We start from the raw sequence: 14,541 nt of genomic DNA, 5'->3' as shown, positions 1-14,541 counted from the left end.
TGAAGAGCAACTGGAGAAACTTGCAGTTGACTTGAAGGCGCAAGTCGGAAATGTTTTATCCCCATAATGCAACACAATTTGAAAGGCAGTACTCAGATGCAGAGTAGCCCACGTTTTGTGAGGATGGAGAGGCCAGAGATAGCCAGACTAGTAATTTGGGCTAAGGAACAGAAGTTGGGTATTGGAGAAAGGCCACCAGTGCGTGTTCTGCAAACAATACAGTGGATGAAGGTGTGGTATGAGCGTGGTTAATGGATAGACGTGGTTATAGACAGTGAGGAAGAAGGAGAGGTGCTGAGGGCAGAGGGAAGATGTGTGTTGCTTTGCTCTCTGGAGCAGGGCGCCTTGGAAAGGAGGGATTACTGGGGTGGTGTTAAGTGTTGAGGTGGAGCAACTGAAATGGAAGATTCCCTGTGTCTGTGACACCTGCTGTTGGGTGCGACGCAGACCCGGTGGTGAGTGTGGTGAAACTGAGAAGACACTGTCTGCCTTTTGAGTTTTAAAGCGGAGTCTTTACCTGACAAAGTCATGTTAGGATATGTCAGTTATGCTGTGAGAGCTTTTGTGCCGAACCCACTAAGGTGTTTCAGATACCAAGCTCATGGTCATTTTGTAGCAGTGTGCAGGAGGGAGATTCTGAGTAGAACAGAAGGTGTTGTATGCTGAGGCAGCAAAGAGAGTAGAGGATGATGAGTCAAGGGTGAGTAGTAGACCTTCGGGTCTAGGCCAATACAGAGTGATACAATTTGTGCTTCAGTAAGGTTGGCTTCTTAGCATTCATTGCCATGGTTATCAACTGTACCGCAGAAAAGGAACGTAAATCACAGAAATAGATGTTGTGGTGTCAGGAATTACAACGTATGTTGAACGAAAGAGTCATTTCCTCCCAGCCCATCGGCCTGGTGTACATTTTTTAAATATTTTTTTGTCATTTAGCAGACGCTCTTATCCAGAGCAAGTTACAGTAGTGAATGCACACATTACATACTTTATATTTCGTACTGGTCCCCCGTGGGAATCAAACCCACAACCCTGGCGTTGCAAACACCAACTGAGCCGCACGGGACCAGGTTCAGTTAGGGTCAAAGTAGTGGAATGCAGTGGTGTTATTTGTTAAATTTTTATGACATAGGCACAAAAACTAACGTGATTTACCACACACTCCCGCACAGTAGGTGGCGGCAATTACAAACAAAATGTGCGAACAGACGATACCAATGAAGAAGATGAAGAAGACAGATTTGACAGACGTGATCCGCTAGAACGCGCCTTCGTCGCGGTTAGGTATAATGGTAAGGCATTTCAATTAACGTTAGGGTTGCATTTTTCGTTTCACTTTGAGTTACGCCTTTGGTGTAGCTTCCGGTATCTAAGTTTTTCTTAGCTAGATATATGTATACTATCTATCATGTTATTGCTGTCTAACATTAACGTGGCTATTTACCGAGCTAGCTAGCTAACATAGCACTTTGGTAGCATTTTAGCTTAACTAGGTACTATACTGTTATCATCACCGAAAAGTCAGTTTGCCGTGACCGACTGTTCGCTGTCAACGCACATAACGTTCGCTGACTTGCTAAACTATTTGTAATTTATGTTTGTGTTTGACAGCATATCACAGTGCGAAAAGCAGCAGATGGCCGTTTGGTTTTATCCCAGTGCCAGAAGGACCACTTGTATCATTGCCCCTTCTGCCAGCCCTCAATTTTCAAGCCCCGAGACTATGCCAGTGTGTTGACACACATTGAGTCGCACAGATTGAAGGCTGTGCTGCATAGAGGTTAGCACATGTACAGTGATGTTACACATAGCTACGCATACTAGCCGCATAATGGCTTTCATTAATTAGACTAGTTCAGTACCGGTCAACATCACATGATTATATAAACCAGGTAGTTTGGGTCCTGGATGTTGATTTGCTTGTTTTATTCATTTCAGAGTTCACAATATTCATATGCCATCTGGAGTGCAGAGAAGCAAAGCATTTCCACTGCCCATATTGCCCCAAGACCTATGTAAATAGGAGTGATTTTACCAAACACATTCCACAATGTGAGTCAGTATGTTATCGAGCCCCAGGTTCAATAGCGAGATCCCCAGATGTAACCAGTGCAACGGCGAGAGCCCCAGATGTAACCAGTGCATCGGCGAGAGCCCCAGATGTAACCAGTGCATCGGCGAGAGCCCCAGATGTAACCAGTGCATCGGCGAGAGCCCCAGATGTAACCAGTGCATCGGCGAGAGCCCCAGATGTAACCAGTGCATCGGCGAGAGGTCCAGGTTCAGCGTGTCCAGCTGTGAGACCTGCAGTCAAGCGGAAAATCAAATGTTGCAACTGCAGTTTGTGGCTTAACAAAAAAAACCTGAGGAAACATCAACTTAGAAAGCATACATCTGCTGAGAAGGGCATTACAGCTCACTCCAATCTCAAGAGTCACTGCCTTGACCAGGACAATTGGGTGTTTGCCGAGGATAAACACATCTACCCTGTCTCTCCTCCTTCTGGTGAGCAGCAATAAGTAATATATACAGTACCAGTCAAAAGATTGGCCACACCTACTCATTCAAGGGTTTTTCTTTATTTTTACTATTTTATACATTGTAGAATAATAGTGAAGACAACGGCACGTTCTTAATGTTTTGTATGCTCAGTGTATATTATCATATACAGTACCAGTCAAAAGTTGACACAGCTACTCATTCCAGGGTTTTTCTTTATTTTTACTTTATAGAATAATAGTGAAGACATCAAAACTATGAAATGACACATAAGGAATCATGTAGTAACCAAAAAAGTGTTAAACAAATCAAAATATATTGCTCAAAAAAATAAAGGGAACACTAAAATAACACATCCTAGATCTGAATGAATGAAATAATCTTATTAAATACTTTTTTCTTTACAAAGTTGTATGTGCTGACAAAATCACACAAATAATCAATGGAAATCCAATTTATCAACCCATGGAGGTCTGGATTTGGAGTCACACTCAAAATTAAAGTGGAAAACCACACTACAGGCTGATCCAACTTTGATGTAATGTCCTTAAAACAAGTCAAAATGAGGCTCAGTAGTGTTTGTGGCATCCACGTGCCTGTATGACCTCCCTACAACGCCTGGGCATGCTCCTGATGAGGTGGCGGATGGTCTCCTGAGAGATCTCCTCCCAGACCTGGACTAAAGCATCCGCCAACTCCTGGACAGTCTGTGGTGCAACGTGGCGTTGGTGGATGGAGCGAGACATGATGTCCCAGATGTGCTCAATTGGATTCAGGTCTGGGGAACGGGCGGGCCAGTCCATAGCATCAATGCCTTCCTCTTGCAGGAACTGCTGACACACTCCAGCCACATGAGGTCTAGCATTGTCTTGCATTACGAGGAATCCAGGGCCAACCGCACCAGCATATGGTCTCACAAGGGGTCTGAGGATCTCATCTCGGTACCTAATGGCAGTCAGGCTACCTCTGGCGAGCACATGGAGGGCTATGCGGCCCCCCCAAAGAAATGCCACCCCACACCATGACTGACCCACCGCCAAACCGGTCATGCTGGAGGATGTTGCAGGCAGCAGAACGTTCTCCACGGCGTCTCCAGACTCTGTCACGTGCTCAGTGTGAACCTGCTTTCATCTGTGAAGAGCACAGGGCGCCAGTGGCGAATTTGCCAATCTTGGTGTTCTCTGGCAAATGCCAAACGTCCTGCACGGTGTTGGGCTGTAAGCACAACCCCCACCTGTGGACGTCGGGCCCTCATACCACCCTCATGGAGTCTGTTTTTGACCGTTTGAGCAGACACATGCACATTTGTGGCCTGCTGGAGGTCATTTTGTAGGGCTCTGGCAGTGCTCCTCCTTGCACAAAGGCAGAGGTAGCGGTCCTGCTGCTGGGTTGTTGCCCTCCTACGGCCTCCTCCACGTCTCCTGATGTACTGGCCTGTCTCCTGGTAGCGCCTCCATGCTCTGGACACTACGCTGACAGACACAGCAAACCTTCTTGCCACAGCTCGCATTGATGTGCCATCCTGGATGAGCTGCACTACCTGAGCCACTTGTGTGGGTTGTAGACTCCGTCTCATGCTACCACTAGAGTGAAAGCACCGCCAGCATTCAAAAGTGACCAAAACATCAGCCAGGAAGCTTAGGAACTGAGAAGTGGTCTGTGTTCCCCACCTGCAGAACCACTCCTTTATTGGGGGTGTCTTGCTAATTGCCTATAATTTCCACCTGTTGTCTATTCCATTTGCACAACAGCATGTGAAATGTATTGTCAATCAGTGTTGCTTCCTAAGTGGACAGTTTGATTCACAGAAGTGTGATTGACTTGGAGTTACATTGTGTTGTTTAAGTGTTCCATTTATTTTTTTGAGCAGTGTATATGTGTTTCTTAAAAGTAGCCACCAATTGCCTTGTTGACAGCTTTGCACACTCTTGGCATTCTCTCAACCAGCTTCACCTGGAATGCTTTTCCAACAATCTTGAGTTCCCACATATGCTGAGCACTTGTTGGCTGCTTTTCCTTCCCTCTGCGGTCCAACTCATCCCAAACCATCTCAATTGGGTTGAGGTTGGGTGATTGGAGGCCAGGTCATCTGATGCAGCACTTCACTCTCGTTTTTGGTCAAATAGCCCTTACACAGCCTGGCAGTGTGTTTGGTCATTGTCCTGTTGAAAAACAAATGATTGTCCCACTAAGCGCAAACCAGATGGGATGGCGTATCGCTGCAGAATGCTGTGGTAGCCATGCTGGTTAAGTGTGCCTTGAATTCTAAATAAATCACACAGTGTCATCAGCAAAGCACCATCACATCTCTTCCTCCATGCTTCACGGTGGGAAATACACTGGCGGAGATCCGTTCACCTACTCTGCCTCTCACAAAGACATGGCGGTTGGAACCAAAAATGTCAAATTTGGACCCAGACCAAAGGAGAGATTTCCACCGGTCTAATGTCCATTGCTTGTGTTTCTTGACCCAAGCAAGACTTTTATTCTTATTGGTGTCCTTTAGTAATGGTTTCTTTGCAGCAATCGACCATGAAGGCCTGATTCATGCAGTCTCCTCTGAACAGTTGATGTTAAGATGTCTGTTACTTGAACGCTGTGAAGCATTTATTTGGGCTGCAATTTGAGGCTGGTAACTAATGAACTTATCTTCTGCAGCTGAGGTAACTCTGGATCTTCCTTTCCTAAGGCGGTCCTCATGAGAGCCAGTTTCATCATAGCGCTTGATAGTTTTTGCAATTGCACTTGAAGATTCTTTCAAAGTTCTTGAAACATTTGTTAATTGAAATGCGTTCTGGGTGACTACATCATGAAGCTGATTGAGAGAATGCCAAGAGTGTGCAAAGCTGTCATCAAGGAAAAAGGTGGCTACTTTGAAGAATCTCAAATATACAATATATTTTGATTTGTTTAACACTTTTTTTTGGTTACTACATGATTCCTTATGTGTATTTCATAGTTTTGATGTCTTCACTATTCTATAATGTAAAAATAAAGAAAAACCCTGGAATGAGTAGCTGTGTCAACTTTTGACTGGTACTGTATATGATAATATACACTGAGTATACAAAACATTAAGAACGTGCTGTTTCCATGACAGACTGACCAGGTGAAAGCTATGATCCCTTATTGATGTCACTTGTTAAATCCACTTCAATCAGTGTAGATGAAGGTAAAAAAAAAAAAAAAAAAAGCAGCATTGAGACATTTTGAGACGTGTTGTGTATTTGTGCCTTTCAAAGTTTGAATGGTCAAGACAAAATGCAAGTGCCTTTGAACGGGGTATGGTGGTAGCTGCCAGGCGCACCGGTTTGTGTCAAGAACTGCAACGCTGCTGGGTTCATCACAGTTGACAGTTCCGTTTATATGAAGAATGGTCCACCACCCAATGGACATCCAGCCAACTTGACGTAACTGTGATAACCATTGGAGTCAACAAGAGCCACCATCCATGTGGAACACATTCGACAACTTGTAGAGTTCATGCCCCGATGAACTGAGTCTGTTCTGAGGGCAAAAGGGCACTCTTGTCCACCTCATTGTGTTATAGTGAAATGCCCCTTTTAAAATGTCTTTCAGTGCTAATTCGGGAAATGCTTACCAAGCAAGAGATGATACTGGAACAACAGACCCTCATCCTACGACTCTTACAAACAGCACAGCAGAATGGAGCAGAATATGCGATCGAAGGAGGCCTTCTGCCATTGAAGGATCAACAAAGTCTCCAGAGCCTGGAAACCGATCTTCAGGGGGCTGACTTCAAACTTAAACTGGTGAGTTTCATTCCACTTTATCTAATGCTCTTTTAGAGTGATTCAGTGGGAGTTCATGGGATTCAAATAATTTTTCAGATATGCAAGAAGAAAAAAAAAGTACGATTTATGTCCACAAACTTTTTATGAAATGGAAAATGGGTGTCTCTCACTCCCTAGTAAACTTTTCAACTTTATGTAGGATAAAAGCATGACGTTTCAACCTCCAAAGACCTTAATCAGAATGAGCATACAAGTTTCTTAACCATATATGCTTCCCTCGCCTGGGGAAAAGCGGCAGTCACTTGTGGCTTAAAGTTTGTCAATTGATACATTATTCAAATGTTTTTTTTTTCCTTTAGATTAACCACTTGAGCCTCGTTGGGGGATGCGACGTGAAGGATGTCGTGTGGCGTTTAATGAGGCACACAATTTCCAATGCGCTGGCAAAAAACATGAATTGGAGAGGGGTGAATAGGAAAATTTCTCTTGGAGGTCTTCGACTGAGAGACGTTTTGATTGGTAAGGATTTCTTATGTGTCTCATGACACAAATGGCTTCCTGCAATGCAAATACCATGACATTTGAAAGTATTCAATTCACCCTGTTGCAATTAAATTTTCACATCTTTGCGACTACTTGTGTTCTTGTTCATTAGCTGTTGTCCGGAAGAATCCGTTAACATCTAAAGCATCCGAAAGCGATGTGGAGTCTGTCATGAAAAAGTGGTTGCAGCTGGCAGCATATCGGGAAGGAGGGAGAAGGAGACGAGACAGGAGTGTGGTGGCACCTGTGCCATGATGGACTTGGGGAGAGGTGTATTTAAGTGATAATGCCCAAAAAGCCGTGGTTTGGAGGACATATTGGCATTCGTCTCGGGCAAGCAAACCGTGCCAATATATCATCCAAACCCTGGCTTTGAGGGCATTATCGCTTTAATACAATGGTTACCAACCTATGGAAATATGTAAATCATTATTTTAATTCAATGTTATTTTGATGAATTTATTCATATAATTTCCATCTATTCTCGAGATATAGTCCCAAACACAAATCTAGGGTCGCTTGTTGTTCATTCTATTGGCATCGTTGCCAGCCAAACCGGTCGTTAGCTTGGCATTGAACGTATAGAACTATCTAAGCTAAATGGCTATACTAGACAAAATGAAAGATGAGACCACTTTCATTTGAACTGATATGAAACAATACATTCACTTTGTCGTCCTCGCAGCTTAGCTAGCTAGCTAGCTAGTTAGTTGTATGTTACTATGAAAACCAGACCTACTTGCTGTCTGTCTCGTTTGGACAGTTTCTATGATTTGGTGGAGATCGCAATTCAAAATTGAATCAAATCATGCGCCAGAGACAACCTTACAGTGAAATGCTTACTTACAAGCCTTTTAACCAACAATGCCGTTTTAAGAAAAATAAGTGTAAAAAAGAAAAGTAACAAGTGATTAAAGAGCAGCAGTAAAATAATAGCGAAGCTATATACACAGGGGGTACTGGTACAGAGTCAATGTGCGTGGGCACCGGTTAGTCAAGGTAAGAGGTAATGTGTACATGTAGGTAAAGTTAGTGATTATGCATAGATAATGAAACAGAGTAGCAGCAGTGTAAAAGGGGAGGGGGGGGGCAGTGCAGTGCAGATAGTCTGGGTAGCCATTTGATTAGCTCTTCAGGAATCTTATGGCTTAAGGATCAGCCCCTTTTTTTTCAATGTTTGCCTAAAATGTCATACTCAAATCTAACTGCATGTAGCAAGGATATGCATTTTATTGGTACCATTTTGAAAGGAAACACTTTGAAGTTTGTGGAAATGTGAAAGGAATGTAGGAGAATGTAACACATTAGATCTGGTAAAAGATAATACAAAGAAAAAACTACTTATTTTTTTTTGTGCCATCTTTGAAATGCAAGAGAAAGGCCATAATGTATTATTCCAGCCCAGGTGCCGTTTACATTTTGGCCACTAGATGGCAGCAGTGGATTTTGGTGAAAATGTTTCAGGACTGCCCAAATGTGCCTAATTGGTTTATTAATAACTTCATGTTCAAAACTGTGCACTCTCTCCTCAAACAATAGCATGGTATTCTTTCACTGTAATAGCTACTGTAAATTGAACAGTGCAGTTTGGTTAACAAGAATTTAAGCCTTTTGCTTATCATATATGTCTATGTCCTGGGAAATTTTCCTGTTACTTACAACCTCATACTAATCGCATTAGCCTACGTTAGCTCAACAGTCCCGCAGGGGACCCACAGATCCTGAAGAAGTTGTTTTAAGCCTTTTGGATACTTAGACTTGGTGCTCCGGTACCTCTTGCTGTGCTTGAGCAGAGAGAACAGTCTATGACTAGGGTGGCTGGAGTCTTTGACAATTTTTAGGGCCTTCTGACACTGCCTGGTATAGAGGTCCTGGATGGCAGGAAGCTCAGGGAGTACAGGAGGGGACTGAGCAAGCACCCCTATGGGGCCCCCGTGTTGAGGATCAGCATGGCGGATGTTACCCACCCTTACCACCTGGGGGCGGCCCATCAGGAAGTCCAGGATCCAGTTGCAGAGGGAGGCGTTTAGTCGCAGGGTCCTTAGCTTAGTGATGAGCTTTCAGGGCACTATGTTGTTGAACGCTGAGCTGTAGTCAATGAATAGCATTCTCACATAGGTGTTCCTTTTGTCCTGGTGGGAAAGGGATCTTTTGGGGCAGTATGCAAATTGGAGTTGGTCTAGAGTTTCTGGGATAATGGTGTTAATGTGAGCCATGACCAGCCTTTCAAAGCACTTCATGGCGACAGAAGTGAGTGCTACGGGTCGGATGTCATTTAGGCAGGTTACCTTGGTGTTCTTGGGCACAGGGACTATGGTGGTCTGCTTGAAACATGTTGGTATTAGACTTAGTCAGGGACAGGTTGAAAATGTCAGTGAAGACACTTGATCACACAATTGTCCGGAACAGCTGATGCTCTCATGCATGTTTTAGTGTTACTTGCCTCGAAGCGAGCATAGAAGTAATATAACTTGTCTGGTAGGCTCGTGTCACTGGGCAGCTCGCGGCTGTGCTTCCCTTTGTAGTCTGTAATAGTTTGCAAGCCCTTCGATGAGCGTCGGAGCCGGTGTAGTAGGATTCAATCTTAGTCCTGTATTGACCCTTGGCCTGTTTCATGGTTTGTCGGAGGGCATAGCGCGATATCTTATAAGCTTCCGGGTTAGAGTCCCGCTCCTTGAAAAAGGGAAACCAAGCCGTGAGATGCCCAATGATGCTCAACTCCCAAACGAGCCAAATGCCTTTTATGCTGACTTCGAGGAATACAACATTGAGTCTTGCGTGAAAGCCCATTGTTCCAATCTCAAAGCATGCATAGACCGGCTGACAAGTGTTTTCACTGACATTTTCAATCTCTTCATGTCCCAGTCTGTAATCCCAACATGTTTCAAACTGACCACCATTGTCCCTGTTCACAATAACTCCCAAGGTAACCTGCATAAATGACTATTGCCCTGTAGAACACATCTGTAATTATGAAGTGCTTTTAAAAAATGGTCATGACACACAATCATCCCAGATACTCTGGACCCACGCGAATTCGTATTCCGCCCTAACAGATCCACAGATGACACAATCTAAATTGCACTTCACACTGCTCAGCGTTAAAAACACTATAGTCCCCTCTGCAACTGGATACTGGTCTTCACCTGGGGCCGGCCCGTCAGGGTGAGGGAAGGCAACAACACCTATGCCACACTGACCCTCAACTTGGGGCCCCACGGGTGTGTGATTAAGCCCCCTCCTGTACTCCCTGCTCACCCACGACTGTGTGGCTACGCACGACTCCAACACTATCATGTTTGCTGACGACGACACAACAGTGGTAGGCCTGATCACGGATGGTGACGAGACAGCCTACAAGGAGGTCAGAGAATTAGCAGTGTGGTGCCAGGACAACAACCTCTACATCAGTAAGATCAAGGAGCTGATCATGGACTACAGGAGAAAGAGGGGAGAGCACGCCCCCATCCGCATTGACAGGGCTGTAGTGGAGCAGGTTGAGAGATCCAAGTTCCTTGGCATCCACATCATTAAGGACTTAACAAGGTCCACACTCACCTGCACAGTCGTGAATAGGGCATAACAGCGCCTCTTCCCCCTCAGGATACTGCAAAGATTTAGCATCCTCAAAAAATTATACAGCTACACCATCGAGAGCATCTTGACTGGCTGCATCACTGCTTGGTATGGCAAATGCACCGCCCTCGATGGCAAAGCGCTACAGAGGGTGGTGCGGACAGCCCAGTACATCACTGAGGCCAAACTCCCCACCATCCAGGACCTCTATATCAGGTGGTGTCAGAGGAAGGCCTGAAAAATTGCCCAAGACTACTGCCACCCAAGCCATAGAGTGTTCACTCTGTTACTGTCCGGTAAACAGTACTGGAGCATCGGCTCTTGGACCAACATACTCCGAGACAGCTTCCACCCCCAAGCCATAAGACGGCTAAAAAGCCGTAAGCCTAGAGGGGCGGCAGGTTGCCTAGCATTTAATAGAGTTGTACCAGTAACCGAAAGGTCAATGGTTTGAATGCCCAAGCCGGCAAGGTGGAAAAATCTGCTGTTCTGCCCTTGAGCAAAGGTAGTTAACCCCCAACAACAACTGCTCCCCGGGAGCCAATGATGTGGACGTCGATTAAGCAAGCCCCCAGCACCACTCTGATTCAGAGGTGGTTTAATGCATTGTTGTGCAGCTGACTAGGTATCCCCTTTCCCTTTCCTTTCTCTAAGACTGCTAAATAGTCCGGGTAACCATTTAATTAACTATCTGCATTGACTCTATCCTGCATGACTCGCAAAACTACAGTATATACTGTAAACACACTACTCTCACACAAAATCCACACACATTCGCATACACTACATACGTACACAAAGCATACCGACACAACACATATATGCTGCTGCAACTGTTCATTATTTTACTTTTATTATAATTTATCCTGATGCCTAGCCAATTTATCCTGGCTTCATGTACATGTCCACCTTAATTACCTCGTACCCCTGCACATTGATCTTATACTGGTAGTCCCTGTAGAACTCCATTCTTGTGTATTTTATTCCATTTGTTACTAATTTATTTGTATTATTATCTGCATCATTGGGAAAAGCTCGTAAGTGATTATAACTGTGAGTCTTTAAAGAGCTTTCCACACCAGGATTGTGCAAAATTTGCCCATTTATTATTTTCAAATTTCATCAAGCCCTGTCAAATTGGTTGTTGTTAAATTCTAGACAACCATTTTAAGGTCTTGCCATAGATTTCCAAGTAGATTTAAGTCAAAACTGTAACTTGACCACTCAACAACATTCACTGTCTTCTTGGTTATCAACTCCAGTGTAGATTTGGCCTTCTTTTTTAGGTTATTGTCCTGCTGAAAGGTGAATTAATCTTCCAGTGTCTGGTGGAAAGCAGACTGAATCAGGTTTCCTCTGATTTTGCCTGTGCTTAGCACCATTAGTTTCTTCTTCTTTTTTATCCTGAAAAACTCCCCAGTCCTAAATGATTACAAGCATGACCATAACATGATGCAGCCATCACTATGCTTGAGAATATGAGGAGTGGTACTCAGTAATGTTTGGGGCAAATCCAACACAACACATAACACTTTGTATTCAGGACAAAAAGTGAATTGATATGCCAAATTTCTTGCAGTATTACTTTAGCCTTGTTGCAAATAGGATGCATGTTTTGGAATATTTGTATTCTGTACAAGCTTTCTTCTTTTCACTCTGTCAGTTAGTTAAGTATTGTGGAGAAACTACAATGTTGTTGATCCATCCTCAGTTTTATCCTATCACAGCTATTAAAATAACTGTTTAAAAGTTACCATTGGCCTCATGGTGAAATCCTTGAGCGGTTTCTTTCCTCTCCGGCTACTGAGTTGGGCAGGACACCTGTATCTTTGTAATGACTGGCTGTATTGCTACAACATCCAAAGTGTAATTAATAACTTCACCATGCTCAAAGGGATATTCAATGTCTGCTTTTTAAAAATATTTGTTTTATACCCATCTACCAATAGGTGCCCTTCTTTGCAAGGCATTGCAAAACCTCCCTGGTTGTTGAAATTCACTGCTCGACTGAGGGACCGTAAACATAATTGTAAGTGTGGGGTACAGAGATGAGGTAGTCGTTCTCTATAAAGTCCCACAGTTGACTGTGCATGTCAGAGCAAAAACCAAGCCATGAGGTCAAAGGAATTGTCCGTAGAGCTCTGAGACAGGATTGTGTCGAGGCACAGATCTGTGCAAGGGTACCAAAACATTTCTGCAGCATTGAAGGTCCCCAAGAACACAGTGGCCTCCATCCTTAAATGGAAGAAGTTTGAGACAGATAGGATCTGGCTAAAAATACTTGAATCAGTTATAGAACCCATTGCCCTTTATGATTGTGAGATCTGGGGTCTGGCTCACCAACCAAGAATTCACAAAATGGAGACTACACAAAGGATATTTTTGCAGAATTCTGCATACAATGTAAAACACCAAATAATACATGCAGAGCAGAATTAAGCCGATACCCACTAATTATCAAAATCCAGAAAAGAGCCATTCAATTCTACAACCACCTAAAAGGAAGAAATTCCCAAACCTTCTGTAACAAAAGTCATCACCTACAGAGAGATGAACCTGGAGAAGAGTCCCCCAAAAATTAAGGAATGCTCTGACTATGTACAGACTCAGTGAGCATAGAGGCCGCCGTAGGCAGACCTGGCTCTCGAGAAGACAGGCTATGTGCACACTGCCCCAAAAAACGAGGTGGAAACTGAGCTGCACTTCGAAACCTCCTGCCAAATGTAAGACCATATTAGAAACCCACATTTTCCTCAGATTACACAGACCCACAAAGAATTTGAAAACAAATCAAATTTTGATAAACTCTTGTCTATTGGGTGAAATACCAGTATGCCATCACAGCAGCAAGATTTGTGACCTGTTGCCACAAGAAAAGGGCAACCAGTGAAGAACAAACACCATTGTAAATATGTTTATTTATTTTCCCTTTTGTACTGTAACTATTTGCACATTGTTACAACATGGTGTATAGCTATAATATGGCATTTGAAATGTTCCTTTGGAATTTTTGTGAGTGTAATGTTTACTGTTTTTCACTTTTTGTTTATCTATTTCACTTGCTTTGGCGATGTAAACATTTGTTTCCCATGCCAACAAAGCCCTTTGAAATGAATTGAGAGGGTGGGAGAGAGAGGAGGGAGATAAGCAGAGGTGGGATAATGTAAATCCCTTACAAAAAATGTACCATGCTAGTACAATGAAAAAATGCCATGGTACTATCATGTTTTTTTTGGAAACTACCATGGCATGAAATTATGCCATGGTGGTGACATGCTACAAAAATGAACCATGGTAGTACAATGTAAAAAATAAAAAACTAGCAGCATGTAGAGAAAGCGTGGCATTTGTTTACAATGTATTATGATGGTCTGTGTCCCACTGTTTTTCGGGTAAAGAGACCAAAAATGTAATTTATGGTACTCGCATGATGCAACATTGACTACTTGCTCTGCAACAGTACCCTCTTAAACCCTTTTAGCTCATAGTGAAAAACCACAACACACATGGTCTAGTAGTGTAGTCTACTCTCTTCAATCTTGGGAACTGGATCGGGTATGGTGAGAGAAATGAAGAAACTTTGAAAATGAAAAAAGTTTATCTGGTGCATCTCTCTTCAATACAGTTTTCAGTTGTCTCTCAATCAACTGACTTGGCTACTCATAATTCTAAATGGCCAACATACTAAAACATTTGTAAAAATGTATTATTAATTATATCTCAAATAAAAGTTTTAAAAGACTATGAAAGGCTAGCTTGACTGGAGCTAACTTTAGCCGACGTTCGCTTCTCTGCTAACAGACTTTTATCAATAAAAAATCGAAACATAACGAAAATTATAAAATATCATTACACTGCGTAACTTGGTGTTTCATATCCTATGCTTAATAACTCGCTCACCGTGATTATAACGTTGAAAATAGTTTGTTTATCTAGCACTTCTCTCTTCAGTTTTCTGTTGGCTTGGCTCGCATTCCCTGACTACTAGGCAGGCTAGTGAAGCTGTAGAGTGCGAGCAGCTCCCACTGCGTGCTGAAATGAGCACAACACCCCTTGACTATAAATACTGTAAATGATTAGGATACCCCATATACTCTCATATTTCAGGTTGGCAACACAGGGAACCAAAACATGAGTAAAAAAACGGTACTATAAATACTGAAAGTTT

The 14,541-nt window shown here is 43.2% G+C and overlaps 1 protein-coding gene across 1 annotated transcript; it reads left to right on the top strand.

Annotated features, from left to right (window-relative positions):
- The first annotated feature begins 1,163 nt into the window (after nucleotides 1–1,163).
- LOC106589651 (uncharacterized) lies at nucleotides 1,164–7,862 on the top strand. The gene is made up of 6 exons (XM_014179890.2): nucleotides 1,164–1,292; nucleotides 1,612–1,780; nucleotides 1,939–2,505; nucleotides 6,079–6,272; nucleotides 6,614–6,773; nucleotides 6,910–7,862. The coding sequence occupies exons 1-6, from the start codon at nucleotides 1,290–1,292 to the stop codon at nucleotides 7,050–7,052; spliced, it is 1,236 nt and encodes a 411-aa protein (XP_014035365.1). The 5' UTR covers nucleotides 1,164–1,289; the 3' UTR covers nucleotides 7,053–7,862.
- Nucleotides 7,863–14,541: the final 6,679 nt, after the last annotated feature.

Source organism: Salmo salar, chromosome ssa28 (assembly GCF_905237065.1).
Source record: "Salmo salar chromosome ssa28, Ssal_v3.1, whole genome shotgun sequence".
NCBI classification, from domain to species: domain Eukaryota; kingdom Metazoa; phylum Chordata; class Actinopteri; order Salmoniformes; family Salmonidae; genus Salmo; species Salmo salar.
Note: the sequence above shows the minus strand (reverse complement) of the source record. Positions and strands in the feature narration are given on the sequence as shown.

What these genes read in the sequence shown, in the direction of transcription:
- LOC106589651 (XM_014179890.2), top strand. An exon ending in CCCTGTCTCTCCTCCTTCTG is followed by an intron (nt 2,506 to 6,078) that starts GTGAGCAGCAAT and finishes AATGTCTTTCAG; the next exon opens with TGCTAATTCGGGAAATGCTT. An exon ending in ACTGAGAGACGTTTTGATTG is followed by an intron (nt 6,774 to 6,909) that starts GTAAGGATTTCT and finishes CTTGTTCATTAG; the next exon opens with CTGTTGTCCGGAAGAATCCG.